At 48.9% G+C, this 22107-nt stretch overlaps 1 protein-coding gene across 3 annotated transcripts in view; it reads right to left on the bottom strand.

Moving 5' to 3' along the window:
- Window positions 1–22107, bottom strand: part of LOC146859578 (uncharacterized) — a 620782-nt gene that overhangs the window by 447121 nt on the left and 151554 nt on the right. For all 3 annotated transcript variants that reach the window (XR_014979312.1, XM_085646502.1, XM_085646501.1), the window contains exon 4: window positions 11809–11907. Coding sequence is in view for 2 of the 3 variants with exons in the window: in XM_085646502.1 (XP_085502628.1) it covers window positions 11809–11907 (99 nt within the window). In the remaining variant the exon portion in view is untranslated. The remainder of the gene's footprint in view (window positions 1–11808; window positions 11908–22107) is intronic.

Below are 22107 nucleotides of genomic sequence, written 5' to 3' on the forward strand. Positions count from 1 at the left end.
GGCAGTCGGCCACCAGGTGCTGTCCCATGCAGAAGGGGTGGTACCGAGGATGAGGACTTCTGTTTTCCCGGCTTTGAGCTTCAGGCAGCTTTTGGTCATCCAAACTGCGACGTCTTGCATTCCTTTCTGGATGTTGAGTTTGGCAGTGGTGGGGTCTTTGGTGAGGGAGAGGATGAGCTGTGTGTTGTCGGCGTAGGATACGATGTTGAGGCTGTGTTGTTGGACGATGGCTGCGAGGGGGGCCATGTAGATATTGAAGAGGGTGGGGCTCAGGGATGAACCCTGTGGGAGTCCGCAGGTGATTTTCGTGGGGTCGGAGAGGAAGGGTAGGAGTCTGATTCTCTGGCTTCTTCCGGTGAGGAATGATCGGATCCAGTCCAGGGCTGTTCCTTGTATGCCTGCGTCGTGTAGTCTGGCGACTTGTGTGCAGTGGGAGACAGTGTCGAGGGCCGCTGATAGGTCGAGTAGGATGAGGCCTGCGGAGTGGCCTTGGTCCAGGATGGTGCGGATGACATCTGTGGCAGCGAGTAGGGCGGTCTCTGTGCTGTGGTTGCTCAGAATCCGGATTGAGAGGGGTCGTGGACGGTGTTTTCTTCAATGAATCGTGTCAGTTTCCTGTTGACTGTTTTCTCTGCAACTTTGGCTGCGAAGGGGAGGAGCGAGATGGGCCGATAGTTCTTGAGATCGGTAGGGTCAGCTGTGGGCTTCTTGAGCAGAGGTCTGACTTCTGCGCGCTTCCAGTCGTCTGGGAAGGTGCCTGTTTTGAAGGTGGTATTTATGGTGCGCTGTAGTTCGGGTGCGATGGCAGCCGTGGCTCTGTGGTAGATGTGAGGGGGGCAGAGGTCGGTGGGGGCACCCGAGTGGATGCTTTTCATGATCGAGGCGGTTTCTTCGGCTGTGATCGGTGTCCAGTTGGAGATGGTGGGCTGGCTGGTGTTTCTGGGGGGCCGTCTGTGGCACCTAGTGGATGGTCAATTAAGTTGTCATAGAGATCTTTGATCTTGAGGTGGAAATAGGTTCCAAGCTTGTCACAGAGGTCTTGGGATGGAGTGATGTCTGTGGCTTCGCTGCGTGGGTTGGTGAATTCTTGAATGACACTGAAAAGTTCCTTGGGGTTGGTGGAGTTGGCCAGGATTTTGCTTTGGATGAAGTTGCTCTTGGTGGCTCTGATCTGGTTGTGGTAGTCCGTCATGGCGTCCTTGTAGGTGGTGTGGTTTTCGGTTGTCTTGGTGCTTCTCCAGTTCTTCTCCAGGCGTCTGCAGGTGCGTCTGGCTTCTTGGAGAGCGGTGGTGAACCAGGCGGCTTTCCTGGGGCGTAGTCTGTCAGGGTTGCGTAGCGGGGCGAGCTTGTCTGAGCAGTCGGAGATCCATGTGTGGAGTTCTTTTGCTGCATCGTTTGCGTCAGGTGCCCAGGTGTGGTTGTCTCGGGTGAGGGTGGAGTTAAGTTGCTCGTCGATAACCTTGCTCCAGTTCCTTTGTGGTGGGTGTGGGGCTGGTTTGGGTGCCTTGGGTTTGTTGTTGGCGAAGTGTACGCAGTGGTGGTTGGTCCATGTCGGCTGCGTTGTGTGGCTGAATTGGATGCTGTTACCTGCCGCGAAGATGGGGTCGAGGGTGTGTCCTGCTCTGTGGGTTGGTGTGTTGACGAGTTGTTTCAGTCTGATGCTGGCGAGGTTGTCACGAAGGATAGTGGAGTTGGGGGTCGCTGGGGTTGTCGAGGTGGAAGTTCAGGTCTCCAATGAGTATGTAGTTTGTTGAGGCGATAGCGTGGGGTGCAATGAAGTCGGTGATGGTGGTGGCAAAGGGTGTTCGGGCTGTGGGGTCTGTAGACGAGGGTTCCTCGGAGTGTGGCTTTGGAGGTGGTCTTGATCTGGAAGTGCAGGTGTTCGGCAGAGGGGAATGTTTTGCTGGAGGTGGTGACGCGGAGGGTGCTCATGTGGGCGATGGCGAAGCCCCCTTCTGGGTGGTTGGGGAGGTCTTTTCTCTGAATCTTGTATCCGTCTGGGATGGCGGTGCTGATGTCGGGGGCGGAGGATGCATTGGTCCAGGTGTCTGTGAAGAAGGCGATGTCGGGCGAGAGTCGAGTAGGTTCCAGATTTCCATGGCGTGTTTGTGTACGGAGCGTACATTGAGGAGGATGCATTTTAGGGTGTCGCCGGTGCTGGCGTCGCCGGTGTTGGAGGCCGGGGTGGCGGTGAGGGTCTGGTGGCAGAGGAGGCAGGAGAACTGGCTGTGGGTCGTGTTTGGCGAGGCCTGTTGGCATTCTCTAAGTCTTCCAAGGTTGAGTGCGAGAAGGGTGGTGGTGTCGTAGCGATGGGTAGTGGGAGGTCCAGGGTTCCTGGCGCTGGCCGCCGACGGGTCGCGATTAGGCGCAGACAGGCTTGCCTTTGGCAAGCATTTGGCGCGCCCGCTGCGACTCGCACAGCAGCCGTCATTAAGTAGGGAAGGTGGGAGGGATGAGAGGCTGGGAGGCGGGAGTAGGGGTATTCTGGGGGAGAGGGGCCACAGGGGCAGCAGCGGCGAAAGGCAAAAGGAACAGGCAGGCATGTGAAAATAAAAATAGTGGTGGAATTAGAGCGCGACACAGATGGGCACACAAAAACCCAGGAGATAAGGATAATACAGCACAATATAAATGGGGTTGATAATATAGGTTGGTCAACCTTAAGCAGGGACAAGGAGAAAAAAACGAAAGCATAATGAAATCAGCAACATGGAGGACGACCGTTATCTGCAGGAAAAACAAATCCAGGAATGAATACAGCTGAACATCAAGAATGGCAACAGATAGAGAAGAGAAAACAAACTCGTAGAACAGTAAACAAAGGGAGAGCGATAAAAATAGAACAAACAGTGGGGCAAATGAAATCACACCTGAAGAAGGATGATGTGTCACTAACATCTCCCAGCCAGGAGGGGTACGGTGGGAGGCTGGTAGGACAGTTCCTCAGTAGGATGGGGGCCGGAGAGGTGGTGGGGGTGAAAGACAAATGGTACTTCTAGCATGTGTAGTCAAGGAGAGAGCTGAGTGTCCGGTGCCTGCTCTTGAAACTTGTCTAGAAGGGCATCCCAAACCTTTTATTTCGAACCTGCGCAGCAATGTGCTCGCGGCTAGAGCCAATGCCAGCATGGAGAGCGCTCATGCAGAAGCCACTGGCAGATTTGCTGCCTTCTATTTACGAGTGATGTGTCGTTTTGCCAAGAGGAGGACCAGGTCAACAAACTTCATCACCGCCCTGTACCTCTTGGTGCACCTGTAAAGCCCCAGAATACATACTTACCAGATGTAAGGGAGAACAGTGCCCGTGCAATAAGCTACATGAGCTGTAATGTCTCTCCAATATATGGCAAGTGCAGGGCAAGGCCACAGCATGTGTACCATCCCCACATTCAGGATTAGGCATCGAGGGCACACAGCGTCAGTATGGTGGAAAAAACAGTTGACGTGTCTGGTGTCTAAAGCTGACTTCATTGTCTATCGAAGCTAGCATGGAATTTGGTTCCATGCTAAGGTGCCTAGCACCATAAAAGGTTTTACGCCCCGAGATTTGAATCTAAAGAGTGGGAGCTTTAAGAGGTTTACATGGAGGATCTCAGAATCCTCCGGGTCCTGTGATGGCAGAACCGTGCAGTGAGATATTTAGGACCGGTGAAATGAAAGCCTCTAGACAACAAAAAGAGGATCTTAATCAGGACCCTCTAATGGACAGTTAATCACTGGAGGCTTTTCCGGGCTTCAGATGTTGAACTCCATCAAGGGAGTTTGAGCACCAGTCTAGCGGACGCATGTTGTACCATCTGAAGTTTGTGGAGCAGCTACTTGGAGCTCCCTGCACAGAGACTGTTGCAGTAGCCAAGTCTGGAGGCTCTTAAAGCAAAAGGAACTGTTGCCCTCCCGGCCATGGAGAGGAATTCAACAAACTTTTAAAGAGATTTGATCTAATTGAAGCACATGCCTGCCACTGCCAGAGCTTGTGGGCAGAAGGAAAGGGTGGCTGGAGTTGGGCCACCATTGCATGGGGAGAACAGGTTTGATTTCCCGAGCAAAAGGATTTCGGTTTTATCGGTATTTCATATAAGGTGCTTTTTCTCCATCCAGCAGATGATGTTTGCGAAGCAGTTTTTGAAATTAAGTTCAGATCTGTGAGAAGTTGGCCTGGCATATGCTGGTCACTAGTTATAGTGGCCACCTTGCACCAGTCCAATTCGACTCTTAAGGTGATAGGTTTAAAAGACAACCTTTAAAGAAAGCTATCCTAGTGGTAGCTGTGGAGAGCAGCCTTCAGGCTAAGTCTTGAAGGAGTGTTAAGCTTATTGTTTTACCATAGATAACCTCTTGAATGACCAAATGAAAGAGTAGTCCACACAGGTATATATATAAAATATATGTATTTATTCTACACAGAATCCCACAAGTCTCTTTATGAGGCATTTATAGATACAATAAATAGCACTGGAATCACAGGGCCCCAGGGGGGGACCAAACCATACATTAAAAAAGTGGTATAAGAACCACGACAATTCTACAGACAATGCCTATGGCATTTAGGATCGCTGGCCCCTTAAGAATTCACCCCAGGTTATGAGGAAGGGGACCCACGGGAGACGCGTGCAGTGCACATAGCTGCTATCGGGATCTCAATTAAAGCCTATGGAGAATGTCGCGGTTTGATTTAAACAGATTAACGACACTTCTAGCAGGAGTTCAAAGTTAAAAACTTAGAGTTAAGCTTTTGAGGAGCCCACTACCACGGGAGTACCGAGGTACCACTGTTACCTGCCCCAGGGAAGCCGAGTGCACAGGTCGTTTTCGATGTCGGATCGCGGGCTGATTTTCAATGGGAAAATGTACAAAACTGCTGCTAGCAAGAAGCGTCGATGATGCCGTGAAGATTGAAGTTGTAGATCTTGTAGAGAAGAGCCTGAAAGCAGAGGGGACAGAGTCTGGGTCACGGCACAGTGACCAGGGAGCTCTAGGAAAAGAGCCCTTCAATGTCGGGTGCTTCAAGTGAAAAAGGTGTAGCTTGGATCTGCAGCCACGGGCTCCGGGAGGCTTCAAGGAAGGCCAGCTTCTGGAGGGCGACTGTCCCACGTCGGATGAGGGTCGCTGCGGTGTTGGTGTTCGGATTGGATCCACTAAGCCTTGGCAACCGCAACCCACGCAAGATGAACAAATCAGCTACTGGTGCAGACCCACGAGGTCTGTGAGAGGTCTCCTTCGAGGAGACTGTAGAGCAGGCCTGGAGCAACCAGGGGAACTCTTAGAAGTAAGGATTGTTCTCCGCCAGGGCCCACAAGTCGAGAGACAAGGGACCGCGGAAGGCAGCAATTTGGAGTGCGTAAAAGGGTGCCCACGGGCCACCGGAATGAGCTAGGGCGCTGATCTTTGGCACAGTTGCTGCTGAGAGGTTGGCTCAATATTGGGCCAAAGCACAACTTACCCACTGGTCAGGGTCGTGTGCTACGCAAGAGGTGGCCGGTGTCCTGGGGTATCGGGGATCTAGGCACCCACGCGGTCCACGGTGCTCAGACTTACTGGGCACGCTCACTGGCCTCTGGGATGCTAGGAAACCCACCTCAAGGTTGAGAGGAGTCGTCGATGTCCGAAGGAGCAGCGAAGTTCCAACCGGGTCACTTGTAGTGTTTCAGGCGCTTGCCAAGCAGGGGGGTAACTCCTTTACCCCAAGGGAGATTTCTTCAGTCAGCTGGGCAGCAGCTCGTCGAAGGTCAAGTCTGTGAAGTCCAAGATTAATCTGATTCTCCGGGGACACGTTATTCACCTTTATCCACAAGATTAGGGGAGTGTCCAGATCAGTGTCCACCAATGGTTTGAGGCAGGAAAGGGTGGCTACACCCTCTCCCCTTTGTGTGTTTCCCGCCTGGGCGAGGGGCAGGATGCCCCTGAACCGGTTCCAGGCGGTGTATGCAGAATGTAGGCGCTGTGGCAGCCTACGTGCAACTCTGAAAGGTATCCTATGGTGCACCCACCCAGTTCCAATCCACATAGCCTGTCTGGGAAGGTGCTGGCACCTCCCTGCAACAGGATCCCTATTGTCCAGCTGCCGAGGCTGGGATTTTCCCCAGCAACAGGCAGCCAGAGTCTTGTGGGTGGCGAGTAGCATCCATTTTGTTAAGAGTATATGGTATGGCTACACTACAAACAACCCAGCAATGGTTTTACAAGGGTTGCAGAGGGGCCCTACTCAGGTAGGGGTCCCCCCTCACACATATCTCAGCACCCTGCCTTGTAGGATTAGCAAGGCCTGCTTGAGGGGTGACCAATGAGAATACATGTGTAGTACATAGGTGGGATACAGGGTACCTGTATCCCTGTAAGGGGGTGCAAGCACCACCTTACCCAGACTACAGTAGTGGTCTGGTGGTGTCATTTGATATGGCTGTCCCAGGGTGGCACAATAAGTGCTGCAGCCCTGGTAGGCCTCTGAGGGATCCATGCCCTGGGTACCTAGGGTACCATCTACAAGGGCTGACAGGGTATCCTCGGTATCCAATTGGGTTGTACCTAGGGTACTCACATCAATTTAGAGAAGAAGCAGATAGGCTGGGGTCCTGGATAGCAGGGCCACAGCCTGGCTAGAGTAATAAAACAGTCAAAACATCAGCAAAAGGTTGGGGGCAACTATGCAGTCGATGCCACTCTGCTACATAACCCCCCCCAAACGCAGGGACATTAAACTAACCTTGACCAGTTGAGTCTTCATGTTCTGGAAATATCTGGAGAGGCCATCTCCATTGGCATGGTTGCTCCCAGGTCTATGTTCCACTGTAAAGTCCATCCCCTGTAGGGAAATGGACCACCTGAGTAGTTTGGGGTTTTCACCCTTCATCTTTTTTAGCCATAGGAGGGGCTTATGGTCTGTTTGAACAAGGAAGTGAGTACCAAACAAGTATGGCCTCAGCTTCTTCAAGGCCCAGACCACAGCAAAGGCCTCCCTCTCTATAGCTGACCAACATTTCTCTCTGGGGGTCAACCTTCTGCTAATAAAAGCTACTGGTTGATCCTGGCCCTCTTCCTTCAGTTGTGATAATACAGCATCTACCCCCGCCTCAGAAGCATCAGTTTGGACTATGAATTCTTTGGAGCAGTTGGGGCTTTGGAGCACTGGAGCAGAGCACATAGCCTGTTTTAGGTCATCAAAAGCTTTCTGACAGCTGACAGTCCACTGAACCTTTTTGGGCATCCTCTTTGAGGTTAGGTCATTCAAGGGGGTCACAATGGATCCATATCCCTTTACAAACCTTCTATAATAACCAGTCAGGACCAAGAAAGCTCGGACCTGAGTCTGGGTGGTTGGAGCAACCCAGTCCATGATGGTCTGGATTTTGCTCTGAAGTGGTTGAACCTGGCTTCCACCTACAAGGTGACCCAGGTACACAACCCGACTCTGCCCTATCTGACACTTAGTAGCCTTGATAGTGAGCCCAGCCTTTTGCAGGGCTTCCAAAACTTTCCTCAGGTGGATCAGGTGATCCTCCCAGGTGGAGCTGAAGACAGCAATATCATCTAGATATGCTGCACTCAAGTCTCCCAGGCCTGAGAGGACTTGGTTCACCAACCTTTGAAAAGTGGCAGGTGCATTTTTCAAACCAAAGGGCATCACAATAAATTGATAATGCCCATCAGGGGTAGAAAATGCAGTTTTGGCTTTTGCAGACTCGGCTAACCTTATCTGCCAGTAGCCAGCTGTCAGATCAAATGTGCTCAGATACTTGGCTGAGGCCAATCTATCTATGAGCTCATCTGCTCTGGGAATTGGGTGAGCATCAGTCTTAGTGACTGCATTGAGTACCCTGTAGTCAACACAGAACCTCATCTCTCTCTTACCATCCTGGGTGTGAGGTTTTGGTACAAGGACTACTGGGCTAGCCCAAAGGCTCTCTGAGGGCTCAATCACTCCTAATTCCAACATCTTTTGGACTTCTGTCCTTATGCAGTCCCTGACATGGTCAGGTTGCCTGTAGATTTTATTCTTGACAGGCAGACTGTCCCCAGTGTCCACTTCATTAGTGCACCAGGTGGTCTGACTTGGAGTCAGAGAAAACATATGTCTGTAAGACTGAAGAACTTGTCTACAGTCTGCCTGCTGCTGGTCAGTGGGGCTGCCTGCCAAGGCTACTCCATCAACTGACCGATCGTCAGGGTTGTGAGAGAGCAGGTATAAGAGAGAGGGTCACTCTCTTCCTCCTGTCTCTCATCTGTTGCCATGAGCAAGCCCATGTCAGCCCTGTCCACATATGCTTTCAGTCTATTAACATGAAGTACCCTGTGGGGACCTCTGGGAGTGCCAAGGTCTACCAAATAGGTGACCTCTCCCTTCTTTTCCAAAATGGTATGGGGTCCACTCCATTTATCTTGGAGAGCTGCTGGGGCCACTGGCTCCAGCACCCATACCTTCTGTCCTTGCTGGTACACCACCAGTACAGCCTTTTGGTCATGCCAGGCTTTCTGTAATTCCTGACTTGCCTCCAGGTTTTTAGTTGCCTTCTTCATGTACTCAGCCATCCGGGAGCGGAGACCAAGTACATAGTCCACAATATCCTGTTTGAGAGGTTGCTCCCATCCCTCCTTCACTAGACAGAGTGGTCCTCTAACAGGATGGCCAAACAAAAGTTCAAAGGGGCTACAACCAACCCCCTTTTGTGGCACCTCCCTGTATGCAAAGAGAAGGCAGGGCAGAAGAACATCCCATTTTCGCCTAAGCTTTTCTGGGAGCCCTTTAATCATACCCTTTAAGGTCTTGTTGAATCTCTCAACCAGACCATTGCATTGTGGGTGGTAAGGGGTGGTGAACCTATAGTTGACACCACACTCCTTCCACATTGCCTTGAGGTAGCTACTCAAAGTTTGTACCTCTGTCAGACAATACCTCCTTAGGAAAACCCACCCTGGAAAAGATTCCCAGGAGGGCCCTTGCCACCACAGGTGATGTGATGGTCCTAAGTGGAAAAGCTTCTGGGTATCTGGTGGCATGATCCACTACCACCAGAATGAACTTGTGCCCAGATGCTGTTGGTGGGTCTAGGGGACCAACTATAACAATCCCCACCCATTCAAAGGGCACCCCCACCACAGGCAATGGTATCAGGGGGGCCTTTGTGGACTTGCCTGCCTTGCCACTGGCTTGACAGGTAATGCAAGAGATGCAAAAGCTCTTACAGTCCTCACTCATCTGTGGCCAATGAAAGTGAGGGACAATTCTGTCCCAAGTCTTGTTTTGGCCCAGGTGTCCTGCTAAGGGAATATCATGGGCCAGTGTGAGTAGGAAGCCCCTAAACTTCTGAGGTATGACCAACCTCCTGGCTGCACCAGGCTTGGGGTCTTGACCCTCAGAGTATAGAAGCCCATCATCCCAATAAATCTTATGGGTCCCACTGGCATTCCCTGCAGCCTCAGCAGCAGCTTGCTGTCTGAGGGGTTCAAGAGTGGGGCAGCTCTGCTGCTCCAGGCTCAAGTCTGCCCTAGGAGGTCCCCCTGCCCCCAAGAATTCAACCTGATCAGGTTCCAGTTCATCTGGGGCAGTTCCTTCTTCAGGGGCTAGATCCTCTTCTGCTAAGAGAGTCTCCACAGACTGTTCCTGGGGGGAAGGCTCTGCCTTACCCCTGCTACTCCTCCTCTTGGAAGGTCCTTGGTCCATTCTTCCAGGATCCAAGGCCTGTTCAGTTCCTGTTAGCTTTGCTTTTGACCTTGTTAGGGCAAATACTTCTGCTGGTATACCCAACATTGCTGCATGGGTACTTACCTCCACCTCAGCCCATGCTGAGGACTCCAAATCATTCCCTAGCAAACATTCTACTGGTAGGTCTGCACTCACCACAACCTTCTTCAGGCCAGTTACCCCTCCCCAGGAGAAGTTTACAACTGCTAGAGCATGGTTAGTATTAACGTTGCTTGCATTGGTCACTTGGTAAGTTTCCCCAAGTATGATCTGGCTAGGGTCCACAAGGTCCTTAGTCACCATGGTGACACTGGCTCCTGTGTCCCTGTAAGCTAATGACTCCCTTCCATTTATTTTAGACTGTTGCTTGTATTTGCCCAGACCACTGGGGCTCACAAATAGGGGCAAGTCCCCATCACAAACTAAGACAGCCTGAGTAGGAGTTCTGACTAGGCCAGAATCCTCTCCAGATCCCAGGGTCAACCCTACTATGCCCTTGTTCTGTGTACCACCACCTATAGCTGGACTAGGGGGAACAGGTTCCTTAGGGGCAGGTGTGGTACTTGTGGAGTCTTTGGCCTTATTACAATCTGAAGTCCAATGGGTTTTATGTTGCCACGTCATCACATCTACCCCTCCCCTCCTGCCCGGATCTATGAGGAATGAAAAGACCTTTCCTGTGAGCCTCAGCTCTGCCCCCACTGCACCTCTGCCCAATCCGAGGATGCCACGTCATCACATCTACCCCTCCTCTCCTGCCCGGATCTATGAGGAATGAAAAGACCTTTCCTGTGAGCCTCACCTCTGCCCCCACTGCACCTCTGCCCAATCCGGGGATGCCACGTCATCACATCTACCCCTCCCCTCCTGCCCGGATCTATGAGGAATGAAAAGACCTTTCCTGTGAGCCTCAGCTCTGCCCCCACTGCACCTCTGCCCAATCCAAGGATGCCACGTCATCACATCTACCCCTCCCCTCCTGCCCGGATCTATGAGGAATGAAAAGACCTTTCCTGTGAGCCTCAGCTCTGCCCCCACTGCACCTCTGCCCAATCCGAGGATGCCACGTCATCACATCTACCCATCCCCTCCTGCCCGGATCTATGATGAATGAAAAGACCTTTCCTGTTAGCCTCAGCTCTGCCCCCACTGCACCTCTGCCCAATCCGAGGATGCCACGTCATCACATCTACACCTCCCCTCCTGCCCGGATCTATGATGAATGAAAAGACCTTTCCTGTGAGCCTCAGCTCTGCCCCCACTGCACCTCTGCCCAATCCAAGGATGCCACGTCATCACATCTACCCCTCCCCTCCTGCCCGGATCTATGAGGAATGAAAAGACCTTTCCTGTGAGCCTCAGCTCTGCCCCCACTGCACCTCTGCCCAATCCAAGGATGCCAAGTCATCACATCTACCCCTCCCCTCCTGCCCGGATCTATGATGAATGAAAAGACCTTTCCTGTGAGCCTCAGCTCTCCCCCACTGCACCTCTGCCCAATCCGAGGATGCCACGTCATCACATCTACCCCTCCCCTCCTGCCCGGATCTATGAGGAATGAAAAGACCTTTCCTGTGAGCCTCAGCTCTGCCCCCACTGCACCTCTGCCCAATCCGAGGATGCCACGTCATCACATCTACACCTCCCCTCCTGCCCGGATCTATGATGAATGAAAAGACCTTTCCTGTGAGCCTCAGCTCTGCCCCCACTGCACCTCTGCCCAATCCGAGGATGCCACGTCATCACAACTACCCCTGCCCGGATCTATGAGGAATGAAAAGACCTTTCCTGTGAGCCTCAGCTCTGGTGGTTTTTAAAAATGTTTTTCTACGTCAGAAGCATTCTTCAGGCTCCTCCGAAGAAGGAACATGTGCAGCCAGTGTTTCTACACTCCTGCTTATGTCGCGTCCATTATCCAGATAGTGTCCGTGTCTGGTGTGGGACCTCTCAACCGCAACAAAAAACTGGTTTACATACAAAACGCGGAATCATAAATGCTTCATGGATAACATGCGGTGTACTGGGTCATCCGTAACTGAGGACTACGGTTTTAATTCATGTCCCAAAATGTGCTGCCACATGCATGCTCAGGGGCCACAGGTGTTCATCAGTGAGGGGGACGGATGCAGACTCACCTTTGGGGTCACCACTGCTGTCGCCCCGCTCGGATCCTGGAGAGCCCACTGGATGGATGTCAGCCTCTTCTTTCACAAGAATGGACAAAGACTCGAGCTCTGTTGATAGCAGAAGAACTGGTTACCAGTGCATAGAAGTGGAAATGTGTACTGGTGTGTGTGCCGCACATCACATTGCAATCAGACACGTTGGGCTTTAGGACTTCTTTCACTCAGTCTAAGGGACATGCAAGCAGGTTTGATGGGTTCCATATCCCAACACAACTGTCACAGGGATTAATTAAGAACACCACAATGTGGGACAAGAGGAGCATGGACAAACAGACATTTGAATGCAATTTCAGAAATGCAAAAACATACTTAAAAATGAGCAGTAGCCCTTCTTCATCTATGCACTCAGGGTCTGTACCAACATCCAGTTATCCCTCCGCCCCCACGCGGCTCCAATGTACGAAAGAGTTGGGACTCACCTTGTGAAAGAACACTACATTGTAAAGCCCTCTGTAACCAGCTCCACCTCTAGTCACAGGCCGGTGTCTGTGCCTTGGAGCACGCACAGCGCAAGCTGCCTTCTGCCTAGGGTTCTGCTACATAACTACCACGGGGATGCATGTACACATACATACATACAAAGTGAGGCATATGCAAACAAAACCTAACGGCCGTCATCTCCCTTTAAAAGCCTAATTAAATAATCCCATGATCACTCGGTCCTCTAGTATCAAGAGACAGTTTCTTAGTGTTTGAACTCTTGCAGCAAAGGGCAGACCCAAAATGCCAATGGATTTTCTAAAAGGAGGAAGGACTAGAATTTGAAGGCGGTCCAAAGTGTTTGGGTGGATTTAAGAGGTGGTGATCAGTATGCATTACGTTTCAGGTACGTGGTTAGGGTGTCAGAGAGGTAGCCTGGGTTTGTCCCATGGATGGTGGTGTTGCTTGAACATGAAATACCTTGAAAAAACAAGAGACAAGAGGCATCTGGCAAAACAAGAAGTTTGTTTAATTAAACAGCGCAGCCGGGAGCACTCTCACAGGAACAGAGTCTGAGGACTGTCTCAATTTACAATCGGTCTCACAGACTTTTATACAGCTCATTGGATGCAATAAAATGCTTCCACACCTTTTTCTGAAAAGGAATGCGGACCACTGTCTTTGGAGCCATAAATAAATGTACTGGATGAGGAATCCAGGTGGGCCTGACCTTGCGCGGACACAACGCAGCCAGTAGATAACGTGCCCAGAGTTCTGCCATGGGGAGCACGTGGTCACTGCATGTACTGTGTGTGATGTGTCCTGATTGGCTAACTTTAAGTGGCATCTGACTTTATGGTGTTTTGGGAACACGTGCATCCCTCCGGCCAGGTGTCCTTTATTGGGGCCACTCTCCTCGGACCATTGTGGGGTCGTTGCGCCTATCTGTGAGACTGATGTGGGATTTTCTGTTCACACATTTGTCTGCTGGCTATGTGTCACCCCAGCAGTGATCTGTCAATCAGTGGCCTCGGGCCTGGGTCTCAGGGCCTGCCGAACTACATATTTCTGAGTTGGGTTTGACGTGGATTTCACAATGTGTAAATTCGTCAATAAAGATGCCTTTGATAAGATAGATCGGCCAATATTTTGGAAAAAATGAAGGAAGATGGGTGTGCCTGACACCGTTCTCTCATTAATAATTGACCTGCATTCCTCCACCGGATGCCAACTGCTGTTAGGGGGCAACCAAGCATTATCCTCGGTAATTCCAACAAAAATTGGGCTGAAACAAGAGTGTCTGCTGGCCCCACTGCTTTTTTGCTTGTATGTTTCAGACCTCCCCAATTGTTTTCCAACTAATAGGAGAGATGCTCCTAAAATAGGTGGCTGTCCCTTCCCCTGCTTGATGTATGTTAACAGTAATTCTGGATTTGACACCTAAGGGTTTGAAAAACAGGTTGGTGTCTCTCCAACAATATACTGCCTTACACTATTTGAAGATCAATGTCTCAAAGAGCAAAATAAGAATTTTAAAAAGTACGATGTGTAGAAAGATTACCAGTTATGTCTGAAGCACAGGCTCAGAGAAACTGGAGACTATAAAATCGTATCCCTATTTAGGGAAAGTGGTAACTGGTAATATACTGGATAAAGCCCACATAGAACATTCTTCCTCTAAAGCTTTCTCGCATGTAAATAGGTTACGTGACTTTTGTAATGCGAGGGGGTGAACGCACTTTATGCAGATGCTTTACAATTTCAAAGTGAAAGTCCCACCTACATCACTGTCCGCTATCGCATCGATCAATGTGATTAAGAGGGACTTTCTGGGGAAAATAAAAGGGCGGATTTTACGCAAATTATGTGATTTTAACACATCTGTTTCGACCCGAGTAGTGAGGTTGGAATTTGGTCTGATAACTTTCTATGTAGAAGGATTAGCTGGTGTGATTCGGTGGGGTTATCAACTGAAGAACAGAGAAATGGATTCCTTGAGGGGTTTTTTGAACTATGAAATATTTGGTTCGGAGTTGGGTAAATATTCTTTGACTCAAGATTTTTCCCTGGCGTTGAGTTACTTTGATTTACCGGAAGAGCTTGTGGTTTTCCTCCCTCCTTTAGAATTTACAAATCTTTTAAAAGGCACTGGCAGTGTTGTTAGGTAGAGATCTCACATGTTGTATGACAAAGCAAAGGATGGCGGCCATCTTCCTGTCTTGTTACCCTACGGTATCCCAGAAGTGCCTGGCCTGGAGTTTGGACATGGCACGCGCCATTTTGTGACTTTAGTGTGAATTCATTTGCTTCCGCTGAACGATTTAACGCAGATTGCTCTTCTTCTAATGTGTGATTTGGGGATTCAGCACCTTCCCGTGTTCTTTGCGTTTGTCCTGCTTTGCCATCTCAGCGCCATCGGTTGTTACGGCCAATGTTTGTACAGAACAATGTCAACTCCGTAGAAGCTGCGCAAGAGTTTCTGTTTTACCCCAAAAAAAGAAGCAATTTATGCAAAAACATAAAAGAATGTGAGGATTGGCTGAACGTGTTTGAATGTGGTGGTCGGATTACAGCATCGTAAGGAGAGGGGTCTCGTCTGGTTGCTTGTTATATGGCAATTTGCTGCTAGTGGCTGCTTCTATGTTGGGGCAGATCTTTTTGGGGAGCCTGTGACGGAGTGGAGTCATTTGCACATAATTCTTCTGCTATGTTGGGGGAGAACCTCTGAATTTTTGTGCTCTATGAATTGGTTTAGCCAAACAAAAATTCAATTCAAGATTGATGAATGTATTCCTAGTTGGATTTAGGATTGCTTTCATGTCTGGGGTAGAACGCCTCTGGCTGCTCGTTTTGGAGTCATTTTCACATCATTGTACTGCCATGTAGCTGGGAAAACTTCACCAATGTTATTATGGAATGATTTATAGATAAGATCTGTATTTTAAGTTTCATGAATTCAGTTTTCTCAGTACCTAGGTGACAGTTATGGAAAGGAGATTAAGTGTATATGTGCCACTCGGAGACAGACATTGACTGATGGGCTGTGTGCAGGATCCTTTATCCAACGGAGGTGATTGTTGTGCGGAAATAGCTGCGGGAGCACTGAAGACAGCGTAAAAGCTTACCCGGGACTGCGAGTACCAGCGGCCCCTCTGCTTGCTGGACATTGGCCGCAGCTGCTGACTCTTCCCGGCCCCTCCCTCCATTTCCACCATAACTACTCCCACTACAACGCGTACGCGGGACGCGTCCGGGGCGTGTCCCGGGCGAAGCCCGGGCCAAGGGCGGGCCCGTTGTAGCCCGTTTGAGACTGATAGAGACCGGACCGGGCCCCCCTCTGTTTTTTAATTCGTGGACCAAACCGTATGTGTACCTTTTATGTTATTATATTCTCATCAGATATTGATTGTGGGTAACAACTATTCACAGGCTGATTGCAGCAATTATTGGCGCGTAACTACTACGATTCTACATTCTTTCTCTCATTAAACCAAATGGCAACCAAAGAGACCAGGAACCTTGTTCCCAATGGTAACCTTACGGGCACTTTACATCATTTTATAGTAAGAGCAAATTCTGTGATCGACCAGGGCATCGTCCTTATGGAACGCAGAGTTTCGCAGGACCTTGCCCTAGCTAGGAGATCTTCCTTGGGCCTTTTTGCTACTGCCCGCACCCCTAAAGTTCTAGAGGGTGCCCCTAATTGTACTGGTGTCAAAACAACCATTTTACCCCTTACCCAATTTATGGATGACACATCCCATAGTGATCTCCTGAGCTGTGACGATCTCCCGACAACCCCGAGAGAGTTATCGCCCCCAGTGATTAGACATGGACCGATTTTGCAAAACAAACAGGGCAAAACTACAGGGTCGATTCCGAAAAACATGCCCAAAGCCTCTAGTGTAGCTAGAGTTAAACCTGGGGGAGCTAAACCAGCAAAACGTCGAAATAACATAGTATCTGAGGCTTCTAATACGGGCACTGAAGGCCTTGGAAGCTGCATACCACCCCCAGAGTCCATTCACCTAAAGCCCCCTGGGGAACCTTCAGACCAGGCACATGCTCCTCTTACCATATCGCCACAAGCAGTCGGGGATGTAATATCAACTCAGCAAATAGACTCACTGCTGCGTACCCTCCTTGGTCCTCTGGAAAAAAGGCTAGACAGCATAGTGACTCACCTTACAAAGCTCGAACAACAAATAAAGGGAATTCCAGGTGGTGTCAATAATATAGTTCGCTCACAATGTTCCTGTAACTGTATTCCTAATAGTAGGACAGGGGGGGGTAGTGACAGACGCTTCTTCTCCACGTTTAGACACTCGGCCACCTACCAACCTACACGTTGTACCACAGGTAGTGCCTGTTATTACACACAACCCCCCACAACTACAACATGAAGCCAGGCCCTCTGATAATCAGCACGCAGACAACAACATTACAGGAATGGCCCCCCCTGCTAAAGATAGTGACAATGGGAGGATGGAGCGGAAGGGAAGTAAGGGAGAGGCACCTAGGTTTATTCCGAGATTCGATCTGCCCCCGGAAGCAAGCCCTTATCTGGTTGTTCTTACAGGGGTGCCAGAAATTAGAGACCCAAGCCGCGAGACAATACAATGGCTCAGTATTCATAGGCCTCTGCCTCCTCACGTCAGAAGTGAGATTATTATGGTTAGAAGGGTGGGTTGAGTGGGGTGCACCCCTAAAATTCTAACTGGCGATTGTGTCATAGTCAACTTCAGGGATGCCAGGACAGCAGACTATATCTGTAAGTGGGAAATATCCCGCTCAGATACAAAAATAGGAGTACGTCCCCTTACCTTCTTTTACCCTAGCGAACATTTGAGGCCTGAGGAAAATGGTTGGACCTATATCCCATACTCGCGTTGGGGAGGAGGCGGGAAGTCAAGGCGAGATCCCTACGCTCTGATACAGTCCTATACCCCCTGCTCAAACAGATACAGCTACCTGGATCAGGTTGATTGACTGGCCAGGCATAATCAAGCAATTCAGGGAATAATGGGGGGTAACATTATGGGTCTTGAGCCAATTGAGGCAATAAGGGAAAGTAACTTGTCCTCTCGTAATTGGGGGTCCTCCTCCCATTCCGTGGGGACCAGTATCAGTCTCCCCTTAGAGAAAATCACACTCACTATTGGTGAGCAGCATCCACCAGCCAACCCACAAAGTACTAGCGTTGTTTTATCGCGGCCTATTGAACTACATCAGCAGGGGTGTCCATCCTACCAACCAGATTCTCTACCACACTCCCTGTGTCACCCTCAGCATTTGATCATAACTTCATGGAATGTGGCGGGTCTGAAAAGTAAGTTAGCCTGCCCAGAATGGGGCACCTTTGTTGACAAATCTGATGTGATCCTAATCCAGGAGACTTGGGCCAGGGAGGAGGCTCATAGATTGGGGTTCGTGGCCTTTAATATCTTGGCCCGTTGGGGAGGCAAAGGCCTCCCCTCTGGTGGCCTGACAACGTGGGTCGGTGTACATCTGGGTTGCAAGGTGGAATCGATCCAGACCAACTCGGACGTCATTTTATGCGTCCTTATGACATGGCCCACTTTATATAAACTGGCAGTAGTGAATGTTTATTCTCGACCAACCGCTTTGGCAAAGGAATCTAGCACCATTGGGGAATTATCAGTTTTTCTTGATTCTCTAAATCGTGATATTCAGTATGTGATTGCAGGAGATTTTAATTGCCACTACGAGCCCCTGCAAGGGCTGAATGAGGAGGCCCTGATGGGAGAGGATGAGTTTTGGGGAATTCCTCCTTGTAAGTCCGCTTACGCAAAGGCATGGTCTCCACTGGCCATGCAGATTATGACCCTAACTCTTCATAATTCGGTCAGGGCGGTAAATGGTCGGAAGCCCTCAGACATTCCCTCAAAGTGTACTTATAATAAAAAAAGACTATGAATCCCATTTAGACTATGTCATGGTCGAGACCAGGATGTGGCCAAAGATAGTGGATCTGGAGGTATTGAATAGGACGGACAGCGACCATAACGCACTGATGTTGAAGATGAAATATCCGCATACCTTGAAAAGCCATACTGAACCGCCCGATGACCCTGGCCTTGTCATTACCAATAACAGGAGGCGGGTTAGGTGGGGGAACTTGCGTGAGAGGAGGGATGCACTTTCCAGTTTATACACACTCATCCTCCCTCTCCTTACAATGGCAAGTGATATCTGGGCTCAAGGGCTGCACCTTGGTGCTTCTGTGAACCTGCTTACTGTTCACCAGGATTTGGTGGACACTTTAGCAGGCATTTTTAACCCGATCGCCCCACCCAACAAGTCTAGGCACCCCCCATCTTCTTGGTATAATGCCACTTGTAGGAGATCTAAAACCGATTTGATAAATGCCATTAAAGCCGGTATTGAAAGGTCAACTATCTGCGCCCTTAGGTATTCCTACAAAGAAGTAATGAAACAGGCAAAAATAGATTGGGATTGGGAGAGATGCGAGAACTTAGCCTCCGCGCTTGCCAATAAGGAAGCGCGGAGATTTTGGGCCATCGTGAATTCAGGGTGTGCTGAACCCCGTAATGCGATTGAAGTTAATTTAGATGCGGGGTGTGGGAATCTCATTTCAAATCCCTATATGCAGCAACTTCCGATTTAGATCTTTTGCCTTTGCATACACCGATACCTGGGGATGCCGAGGTTTTGGAATTCTCCTTTGAGGACGTTTCTATTGCCCTTGGAAAATTGACGAGGGGAAAAGCACCAGGTATTGATAAACTCCCTGGGGATATGTTCAAAGAACAGCCAAAGATATGGGCGCCGTATTTATGTGCTCTATTCAATACCATTTTGCGTGGTGCTGAGGTTCCGGGTACGTGGTTGGGAGCAGAAATTATACCAATTTATAAAAAGGGTTCCCCTTTGCTCCCCGTTAATTACAGGCCCATCAGCCTCATTGATGTCCCCCCAAAAATATTTGCACGACTTATTTTAGATCGTCTGCAGGAGTGGATCAATGAGAACGAAATTCTTTCACCATATCAGGCTGGTTTTAGGAGCAAAACATCCACCATGGACCAGATCTTCCGTTTAATAATGCTGTACTGGAAGACCGTGCTATTAGAGGGTGGCAGCCTCTATATGGTGTTTGTAGACCTCCGATCAGCTTTTGACACTGTCCCCAGGGGTAAACTTTGGGCTGTTCTACGGGATATGGGAGTTCCCAATTCACTATTGGGGATACTGGTGAGGTTGCACACCCAGAATTTTGCACAGGTTAGGTGTGCGAGAGGAGGAGTATTGTCTGCTAGGTTCCCGGTGAACAAGGGAGTCAGGCAAGGGTGCGTCCTGGCCCCCACCTTGTTCTGTTTATATGTAAATGGGATGATATCATACTTGGATGCAGTTCCAAACAATGATGCACCCAGGTTGGCAGGCAAGAAAGTCGCGGCTTTAATGTTTGCCGACGACACTCTTTTACTATCCAAGTCACCCATGGGGATACAGCGCATATTGAACGGCTTTAACAACTTTTGCTGTGAACATGGTTTACAGATAAATGTAGACAAGACCAAATTTATGATTTTTAATCCCTCATCACACACTAGACCATCACCTATCCTGGATTCGGTTTCATTAGAGAGAGTCCAGATATTTCAATACCTAGGTGTCACATTAAGTGAAAACCTCTCCTGGGGTCCTCATCTTGCCAAATCCCAACTTAAATTGAGCCAAATAGCGGGGGGAATACTAAAAATGACAAATGCCTCCACATTTAGACCTATAAGCCCTGGGCTTGAAATTTATAAATCGAGGGCAAGAGCGGCGGCACTATATGGAGGGGAACTATGGGGGCACGCCGCTAGACCTGAAATTACCAAAGTAGAGAACAGATTTTTGCGGCAGTTGCTCCTGCTTCCCCAAAGCACACCCCTTCTACCGCTAAGGCTCGACTTGGGTTTACTCCCTATCCAGGAGGAATTATCCATTAAACCCCTTAGGTTCTGGAGGAGGCTATGGATGACCCCCGAACTCTTGCAGTACAGAAATTAATTACAAGAAATATTGAATCTAAGTAAGGCAGTGCATATTCCCTGGCTCACTTATGACAAACAAGAACTATTGACAATGGGCCTTGCTGATATGTGGCATAATCCGGCAATTGCCTGCAGCGAGATCTCAGGGAAATCATTTACGGAGTGTTATAGATCTCGTTGCTCCAGTGTATGGCTGCATGATTCGCAGAACGGTACTATGGTAAAAACATTCTTAGAGATTAAATCTGCATATTCATTTGAAGATTACTTGAATGTAATTTACCCTGCTATGGCCAGGAAGCTATATATACAATGGAGGTTCGGTTCCCTTCCAATAGCGAGCCTTACCAGCAAATGGTCATTATCCAGGGCCTCCCAATGTCCAGGCTGTGGTGCGGACAAAGAGAATGAATGCCACATTTTATTTTTCTGCCCTCTCTACAGCAGAGCCCGGAAGCACTGGATTGTACCAATCTGCAGAAATTTAGGCTTCCGGAAATGTTCAGATGCACTAAGGATTTTTAAATCTGACACTGCAGGACACATTGTGTTTGCCCTCTCCAAGTATCTGCATGCTATCTGGATTAAAAGGAGCTTTTTAATTTCAAACAGTGGCTAGTACCACTGGGTTCTATTAGATCATGAAATGTAGTTACTGCTTTAATACTGTATGTTTTTATTGTATATATGATTTTAATTGTATCTTTTATGGCTGAAACATTGCCGAAATAAAGATTTATGATGATGATGGTATATGTTTATATATTTTATTAAGTCTGTTTTTAGGAGGTAATGTTATTTTATTTTATGTATTGCAATGCCTTGATTCTTTGTGGACCTCTTTTGGAATCCAAGAATGTAATTGATGCAATTTCTTTTTTTGTACGTGAATGTATTGTTATTCACATTGACATGGACTTTTTAATATTAACGATCCTTCATCTAGTTGAATTTTCAACTACACTATCAAGCCCATACTTCATGACAGTTACATTATTGGGGGACTGTTCTTCTTTGGTTTTGACATTTACTACCTTCCTAGTTACTTGCATTCGACCCAATTTGAGGACTGTGCTTCGAAACACACAAAAAAGAACACTATAAAAAGCATTTGCAATGCAATCGGTCTCGCATTTTAGAAACTTTGACTTATTGGTATTGTAAATGCCTTTTATTTTTGCAGGTGTTTTTTTAAAACACAAATAAATAGCATTGTCATTTACAATTCCATAGGTCAAAATCTAGCAAATGCGAGACCTATTGCATTGCAAATAGGGGGGTGAACCCTTGCTTAATTGTTGCACATGGTCACTCACTGACTGCAATCTCACTCTCTTAGTCTCACTATATCTCACCCTCCCACTCATTACCGGTCCCCCGTCATCGAGGGGCAGTCTAGAACAATAGACCTTCTTCTAGTGGGGGTCAGTCTAGCTGCAAACGATGGCTGTGCAGATGTCCTTAAGATGAGTAGGGTCAAGGTCAGGCGAGTAAAACGCAGACTTTAGCAGGTTCCAAGCAGTGTCAGTGTAAATTTGTGGGATATTTGGAATAGGTAAATGTTAGGAATCTTCTTTTCAGCAGAACTCCACTTGGGGACAGTGTATGGAGTGTTTCAGCTTACAAAGCATCTGTAGAGGCAAGCATTGTAAACATCTGAGGAGAGCCGTGGGCCACTCATCCGCACAAAAAGGACAAAAAATAGAAACTTCTACATCTCAAAAACGCTTACCTCTCAGAAATGGATGTGGAAATAAGAAACTCACCTAGGCCAAGATTGCATGGGAGGAAACCGTGACAA

The sequence above is a fragment of the Triturus cristatus genome, chromosome 3_1, assembly GCF_964204655.1.
Source record: "Triturus cristatus chromosome 3_1, aTriCri1.1, whole genome shotgun sequence".
Taxonomy (NCBI): domain Eukaryota; kingdom Metazoa; phylum Chordata; class Amphibia; order Caudata; family Salamandridae; genus Triturus; species Triturus cristatus.